The sequence below is a fragment of the Rhinoraja longicauda genome, chromosome 16 (assembly GCF_053455715.1).
Source record: "Rhinoraja longicauda isolate Sanriku21f chromosome 16, sRhiLon1.1, whole genome shotgun sequence".
Lineage (NCBI taxonomy): Eukaryota > Metazoa > Chordata > Chondrichthyes > Rajiformes > Arhynchobatidae > Rhinoraja > Rhinoraja longicauda.
In genome coordinates this window covers 46,512,957-46,521,556 of record NC_135968.1, presented here as the reverse complement: position 1 = coordinate 46,521,556, position 8,600 = coordinate 46,512,957, and the positions used below count along the sequence as shown (strand labels likewise).

Genomic DNA, 8,600 nt, shown 5'->3' with positions numbered 1-8,600 from the left:
GGGGGCGTGTGGGGTTGAGGGGAGGGAGAGGGGGGAATAGGGGTGGGGAGGGGGAAATGGGGGTGGAGACAGGGCTTGGAGGAGGTGCAAGTGGAGGTGGGGGCAGGGGAGGGGCAAGTGGGGTGGGTAGGGGGGATGGAGTGGGTCAGTGGGGGGAGGAGGGGGGGATAAGGGGGATTGAGTGGGGGGATTGAGGGTACTACAATAATGGAGAGGCTTTGGGTCCAGGCCTCACTCAGTGACACCCTCTCCCCTTCCCTTTCCCCCCTCTACGCGGAATGGGCCCAACTGGTCCACTTGGTCTAGTAATTTTATAAACTTGTATGGAGTCAGCCCTCAACCTCCTGCATTCCAGAGAAATATCCAATGTTGTCCAAACTCTGCAGCTAATCCCCTCCAATCATGGCAACATGCATGTTGTAGTTCCTCTTGCACTGTTGCAGGACTGTTGCATGTACTGTTGCAGTTACTCTTGCACTGTTGCAGGACTGTTGCATGTACTGTTGCAGTTCCTCTTGCACTGTTGCAGGACTGTTGCATGTACTGTTGCAGTTCCTCTTGCACTGTTAGAAGCAGTCAATGTTGGGGAAGCTAACGCCACCCGCCACGACAACAACGTTGCTTTTAAATCTTTCTATAACATGTCTACACATCTGTTCGTTTACCCCCCCCCCCCCCCCCCCCCGGTGGTTGGGATGCCTATAGTACAATCCCATCAGAATGACCGCACCTTCCTTATTACACGTCTGAGTTTCAGTTTCAGTTTCGGTTCCCAGTCAGGAATAGTTGAAACTATAAAGGAACAGTCAGGCACAACATCCAGAACACTTTGAGATTGATTCAACCTGAGAAAGTACTGCTCGAGCTGAGAAAGGAGTATAAAGTGTTTTCCATCCAAGCAGCATAATGAGGTAAGGACTATTCCTACTGTGTCTAAGTTTACCTGCAGATTATTATTGAGGATATGGTCTACTGAAAATTAGTGGATCAATTTGAAATTAAGTTGAACAGCTCAGAATGGTAACGTCGACCGGCACGGTAGTTTAGGAAAATAACTGCAGATGCTGGTACATATCGAAGGTATCACAAAATGCTGGAGTAACTCAGCAGGTCAGGCAGCATCTAGGAGAGAGGGAATGGGGGACGTTTCGGGCCGAGACCCTTCTTCAGACTGTGGGAGAGGAGAGAGTGGGGGTGGGGGGAAGGGAGTTGGGGGAGTGGGAGTGGGGGGAGGAGAGGTGGGGGAAGGGGGACAGTGGGTGTAGGGGGCAGGGGAGGGTGGGGGTGAGGGGGTTGGGGGTCAGGGGTCAGAGAGTGCGGGTGGGGGGGGAAGGGGGACGGTGCGGGGCAGGGGAGAGAGGGGTTGGGGAAGGGGGGAGAGAGAGTCTGGGGGTGGAGGGGGAAAGGGGGGGTGGGGGGGAGAAGACAGTGGGGGGGAGAAGACAGTGGGGGGGGAGGAGAGTGGGGTTGGGGAAGGGGGGGAGGGGGGAAGGAGAGTCTGGGGGTGGAGGGGGAAAGGGGGGGGTGGGGGGGAGAAGACAGTGGGGGGGAGAAGACAGTGGGGGGGGAGGAGAGTGGGGTTGGGGAAGGGGGGGAGGGGGGAAGGAGAGTCTGGGGGTGGAGGGGGAAAGGGGGGTGGGGAGGAGACAGTGGGGGGGGAGGAGGGAAGATTGGGGGGTGGGGGAGAGTGAGGTGCTGGCAGGGAGAGTGGAGGTACAGGGAGGGGAGGGAGGTGGGAGCGAGTGGGGGAAATAGGGGGTGGGGGCAGGGCGCGCTCCCCCCCCCCCCCCCCCATGCACCGCTGCCCGTCCCAGCATGCCTCGCGCCTGACATTCCACAGATCGGGCCGCGCTGACCGCCGGGAGGTGTAGTCGCATCTCCCGCTCCAAGAGGGGCCGCACCCGCCCGACTGACGGCAGTGCCCGCGCTCAGTGCCATCCTCTCCTCTTTCCTCTCCACCCTCGCACGGAGGAGCTTTAAGTGACGTTGCCGGGCCCGCAGGGGGGGGGGGGAGCGAGTGGGGGGGGGTAGTAGGGGAGTGGGGGTGGGGGGAAGGAGAGAGTGGGGAGGGGGAGGAAAGAGTGGGGGTGGGGGGAAGGAGAGAGTGGGGAGGGGGAGGAAAGAGTGGGGGTGGGGGGAAGAGGAACAGTGCGGGGCAGGGGAGAGGGGTGAGGAAGATGGGAGAATTGGGGAGGGGTGGGGGGAGGAGAGAGGGTGGGTGGGGAAAGGGGGTAGGGAGGAGAGAGGGGGGGAGGAGGTGGGGAGCGGACAGAGTGAGAGTGGGGGTGGGGAGGAGGGCAGGGTGTGGGTGGGAAGAAGGGAAGAGGGGGTGGGGAGGAGGGAAGATTGGGGGTGGGGGGAGAGTGCGGTGCGAGCAGGGAGAGTAGGGGAGGGGAGGGAGGTGGGGGCGTGTGGGGTTGAGGGGAGTGAGAGGGGGTGGGGAGGGGGAAATGGGGGTGGAGACAGGGCTTGGGGGAGGTGCAAGTGGGGGTGGGGGCAGGGGAGGGGCAAGTGGGGGTGGGTAGGGGGGATGGAGTGGGTCAGTGGGGGGAGGAGGGGGGGATAAGGGGGATTGAGTGGGGGTATTGAGGGTACTACAATACTGGAGAGACTTTGGGTCCAGGCCTCACTCAGTGACACCCTCTCCCCTTCCCTGTCCCCCCTCTACGCGGAATGGGCCCAACTGGTCCACTTGGTCTAGTAATTTTATAAACTTGTATGGAGTCAGCCCTCAACCTCCTGCATTCCAGAGAAATATCCAATTTTGTCCAAACTCTGCAGCTAATCCCCTCCAATCATGGCAACATGCATGTAAACCCCTTCTGCACCCTCTCCAAAGCCTCAACATCCTTCCTGTAATGAGATGAACAGAATAGCAATAATGCTTCTAATGCAGCCTAACCAAAGGTTTACAAAGTTGTAACATGACATCCTGCCCTTTATATTCAATGCCATGACCGATGAAGACACCTTGACCACGCTATCCACCTGCGTTGCCACTTTCTGGGAGTTTAACACCAAGATCCCTCCTCAGACTCCATCATCCTCTGATGCCAAGCACAATATTCCTCCTTTATCCTTCAGCAGTCTTACCGTCTCCTTAATTACCCTCTTGTCTTTAATGTCTAGGATAGATGGGAAAGGTTTAGAGCAGGGGTCAGCAACCCCTGCCTATTCCGGCCCGCTGCCTGTTTTTGTACGGCCCGTGAGTTAATAATGATTTTTGCAGTTTTAAAAGGTTGAAAAAAAATCAAAGGAAGAATATTATTCGAGCACAGCCATGTGTGAGGTGGGGGTGAGCTGCCAGCGATCCGGCCACTCACGGGGGAAGCGGTCGCCCACTGGGCTGCGATACACTACCGACATTCACTGTAATCCACCCACATCCGGCCACCTCCAACACATTCGAAGTACTGCATGCAACTCTGGTTACCCCGATACAGCAGGGATGTTGCAGTACTGTTGCATGTACTGTTGCAGTTCTTCTTGCACTGTTGCAGGACTGTTGCATTTACTGTTGCAGTTCCTCTTGCACTGTTGCAGGACTGTTGCATGCACTTGCAGTTCCTCTTGCACTGTTGCAGGACTGTTGCATGCATGGTTGCAGTTCCTCTTGCACTGTTGCAGGACTGTTGCATGTACTGTTGCAGTTCCTCTTGTTAGAAGCAGTCAATGTTGGGGAAGCTAACGCCACCCGCCACGACAACAACGTTGCTTTTAAATCTTTCTATAACATGTCTACACATCTGTTCGTTTACCCCCCCTGGTGGTTGGGATGCCTATAGTACAATCCCATCAGAATGACTGCGCCTTCCTTATTTTTCGCTTCAACCACATTTCCCCAGTGGATGGATTGTCCACTGGGTCCTCCCTGTGTACAGCTGTGACATTCTACCTTATTAATAGTGCAACTCCTCCACCTCCTTTACCTCCCTCTCTCTCTCTATCACGTCTGAAACATCTAAACCTTGAAGCATTAAACTGCCAGTCCTGTCCCTTTCACAACCAAGCGACCATAATGTGGTAATGGTCACAACATCATCGTTCTATACAGGCTCCAAGCTGATTCAGGCCCTACACTCAACCACAGTTTCCAAAATACTACTTGCATTGAAATAAACACAGCTCAGCCCCTCAGCCTCACCATGTTCATTAACCTGTCCCTGATTGTCCTTTCTTTACAACTTACTTTTCATAACCTCCACCTTCCCATTAGTCCCTCCACTTGTTGACCTGCTCCATTGCCCACCTCACTGACACTCATGAGGCGAGAGGGGGATCCTCGACAACCTGGAGGTCCTACATTTAACCTACTACCCAACTCCCAAAATTGCAGGACCTGATCTCCCTTCCTAAATATGTCATTGGCACCAATATGGACAAGGATCTCTGGAGACTTCCCTCTCAGAATATCCAGTTCTCTCCCAATCATCATTGACTCTAGCATCAGGGAGGCAACACACCATCCCAGAGTCTTGCCTGGAGACTGCTTCAGGTCAATGACAACATAACCAAATGCAGCTTGTCTGGTCTGCTGACTATTTGTGAGATTGGGAGACAGACTTGCCTGACATGGAATTTGATGAATTTTATTCTCTTGCAGCAGCACAATGAGAGATTTATTGAAAGAGAAGCTCGATCAGCTTGAGTGTCACTTCACGTGGGGCCCACAGAAGGAGACCCTTGACTTGGACGATATGGTGTACCGATTAAACGATGCCATAATCTTTGCAGATAAATATCAAGCCACATCCTACAACCAACTCGCTTTTGTAAACTGCCTGCAAGGCAACTGTGAGGAAGCTCTTCAAAACTTAAAGGAAGCTGACAGGATTCTGAGGGAGAACCACAAAGATACATTTGAAAGAAACAGCATCATCACCTGTGGAAACTCTGCCTGGGTGCATTACCTCATGGGACAACTGACCGAGGCACAGTCCTACCTCGACAAGCTGGAGATGATCTGTAAACCACTCACTGATGGCCCTCGCTATACAGCAATGATACCTGAAGTGTATGGGGAGAAGGGATGGTCATTGTTGAAATCTTCTGCTTCATACTATGAGGAGGCTATGGGATGTTTTGAGAAAGCTCTGGGGGAAGATCCCAATAACACAGAGTGGATCAGGGGCAAAGCAACTGTTCTGTTTCGTCTGGAAGCATTTTCTGGAACGCCAGAGAGTCATGAACGGAGTGAGTCAGTGAAGTATCTGCGACGTGTACTGGAGCTGGATCCAGATGATGCAATGGCCATGGTGCTGCTGGCCTTAAAATTGAAAGGACCCAGTGAAAGGGAAGAAGCAAAGACATTAGTTGAACAAGCATTGCAGAAGGCCAGTGAGGGTCCATATTTGCTTCGCTACGCGGCAAAATTTTACAAAGAAGATGGAGCAGTGGAGAAAGCAATCAATCTATTGAAGCAAGTGTTAGAATTAACTCCACACTCGTGCTTCTCACACCACCAAATTGGAATGTGTTATAGAATTAAACTGAACAAACTTGGTAATAAAAATCGTGGGCAGCAAGCTGAGTTGATCCGTCAATGTAAATATCATTTTTGGAAAGCCACTGAGTGCCGTCCGAGGAGTGCTGTTCGACCAAAGCTGGATTATGCAGATATTTGCATAAGAAATGAAGAGTATTCTAAGGCAGAGGAGATCTACAATGATCTGGTGAAATTGGAGGACATCCGTCCAGAAAACACACAGCAGATATGTTTAAAGGCTGGGTCATTTGAACTGTACCAGAAACGATCGGAATCAAGCGCCATCAGCCTATTTCTGAAAGGAGTGAAGATTGAATATGATTCAAGAGAACGGAGAATGTGTAAGGAAAAATTGGAGAAGTGGGCAGATAAAAAACTTTACTATGCTCCACGTGACAGCAAAGCTCTTGGTGTTAGAGGGTTAACATATCAGCTGGATGGGAACACGTCCAAAGCTATTGAATACTTTGAAAAGGCCTTGGAGATTGATCATGAGAATGAAGAATACCTGCGTGCTCTTTCAGAATTACACCTTTGAGAACCACAAGGATGCTTATAATATGCACCAATGTCATCTGATCTGCGGATAGCTTTGGTGATGTGTGTATTTCACATTATATTCTGATAGCTTCCTCTTTGAATGAAGGCTTTACTTATGAGTGTGAAGTTTTCAAAAATGATCTTGCGTTTCATTTAAAGATTTAAAAAATTTATTCTACTTTAAAAAATAATAAACAGCTCAAGCACATCAATCAAATGGAATTTGGTTGTATAAGTGTTGAATTTGAGTTTCAATAGACAATAGGTGCAGGAGGAGGCCATTCGGCCCTTCGAGCCAGCACCGCCATTCAATGTGATCATGGCTGATCATTCTCAATCTGTACCCCGTTCCTGCCTTCTCCCCATACCTCCTGACTCCGCTATCCTTAAGAGCTCTATCCAGCTCTCTCTTGAATGCATTCAGAGAATTGGCCTCCACTGCCTTCTGAGGCAGAAAATTCCACAGATTCACAACTCTCTGACTGAAAAGGTTTTTCCTCATCTCCGTTCTAAATGGCCTACCCCTTATTCTTAAACTGTGGCACCTTGTTCTGGATTCCCCCAAATTTGGGAACTGTTTCCTGCCTCTAACGTGTCCAACCCCTTAATAATCTTATACTTTTCGATAAGATCTCCTCTCATACTTCTCAATTCCAGTGTATACAAGCCTAGTCGCTCCAGTCTTTCAACATATACCAGTCCCGCCATTCCGGTAATTAACCTGGTAAACCTACACTGCACGCCCTCAATAGCAAGAATATCCTTCCTCAAATTTGGAGACCAAAACTGCACACAGTACTCCAGGTGCGGTCTCACTAGGGCCCTGGAAAGATGGGAATTGGGAAATGGCAGCATGTGGAACCAGATGGAGACATATCGTTGAGGCTTCTGCCAAGTTGCCACATCTGAGTCTTTCACCTTCATCATTTTACTCTTTATTTTTTCTTGTTTCTCAATGCACAATTATAACTTTGGAATGATTTCATTTTCAGGATCATTATAAGATGTCCTACATTGACATGTGTATTAATTAAAGCTTCAAAGCAGAGATTGGCTCTGCCTCAACCAAATCAAAGGAACACAAACAACAGATCCCTAAAGTGTGCATCGTGCTGCTGGGAGTGATGGAGGAAAGGCTGGGGAGGGGGTCTGTTGGGGAGGGGAGGGGAGGGGACCAGGATCATTAATGGGATGTCAAGAGATGATATTATTGACAAAGGAAAGATTCAAGTTTACATTATCAGGCATAATAATTAATAATCAAGGACAATGTAGCTGCAAAAATCGAATCCATTTTGAAAATACCAACGGATTGATAATGGAACCAGAAATTGGAAATGATTAATGGAAAGATTAACCCTTTCATGTGGCCATCCCCAACAGTGGATATTGACAAATGGCATTCCTGTAATACTTTGTACTAAAATGACTATAACATGACTATAATACGTTATACTTAGTAACTTTGGCCAGAAACGTGGCGAGTCTTTGTGTACTTTGTGTATTGTATACAAAATAAAGAATTTCACTGTGCCCAAATACATGTGACAATAGTGTATCATTTAATAGCCTGATGGCTGTCGGGAAGAAGCTGTTCCTGAACCTGGAAACAGCCACACTGGCATAGCCCCGATGTGGAGACCCTTGAGGACAGATGCTGCTTTCTTGCGGTGACACCTGACGTAGATGCTTTTGATGGTCAGGATGACTGTGCTCACGTTGGAATGGGCTGAAGGTTTGTTTGGGTAACCTGTAACATGGTGAATCTCTTTCAACATCTAACAAGTGTATTTCAGTGTCGGAGCAGCAGTGGGAGATTTCAAAAGGTAGTTGTTCGATTGGCTAATTGAATGCCAATAAATTGGCTAATTGGGCAGTCAATACCCAGAAGACAAAGTATAGAAGAGTGTCATTTAGTGAGCCGTATGCTCTGAGAGGGGCTGTGTGGAGGTGAAGTGCTGTGTTGAGGGTCAGTGTTAGGCTGTGTTTCAAGTGCTGTGGATTTAGCTCAAGGAGGCTCAGTAAAGGCTGAGCAGAGGGTAACAGGAGGTAAAGGTAAATGGTCTGCTGTTCCTTGTGAGTAATTGTTGTGGTTTTTACTCTTGGTTTTAGAGCAGTACAGATGGAAGGTGGAAAAATGACATGCTGCTCCTGCAGAATAGGGGCCAGGGAAATTTCTGGTATCCCTGATGACCACATGTGGGTGGTGTGGCCAGATGCAACACCTTACAGAGAGTATTAGGCACCTGGAGCTGTGGCTGGTTGACCTCAGGACCATCCAGAAGAACGCGAGCTTCATCGATGAAGCCATAGCAAGGTGGTCATGCTGAAGATAAAGCAAAAGATTAGATGGGTGGACAAAGAGTGCTGGAGACCCACTGGGCATTCCCCGTTGAAACAGGTACACACTTCTGCATACTGTTGGGGGAGATGACCGGTCAGGGGTGCTTAGCAGTAGCAGTGTGGTCTGTGGCACCAAGTCAGGCTCTGAGACACAGCAAGGAAGGGTAATGTCAGGCAGAGCCTTTGTGATAGGAAACATATTAGTTAGGGGGACAGAGAGGAGATTCTGTGG

The 8,600-nt window shown here is 49.8% G+C and overlaps 1 protein-coding gene across 1 annotated transcript; it reads left to right on the top strand.

Annotated features, from left to right (window-relative positions):
- Positions 1 to 779: 779 nt before the first annotated feature.
- Positions 780 to 7,554, top strand: LOC144600984 (antiviral innate immune response effector IFIT1-like). Its single transcript, XM_078412895.1, has 2 exons — positions 780 to 911; positions 4,604 to 7,554. The coding sequence occupies exons 1-2, from the start codon at positions 907 to 909 to the stop codon at positions 6,021 to 6,023; spliced, it is 1,425 nt and encodes a 474-aa protein (XP_078269021.1). The 5' UTR covers positions 780 to 906; the 3' UTR covers positions 6,024 to 7,554.
- The last annotated feature ends 1,046 nt before the right edge of the window (positions 7,555 to 8,600 follow it).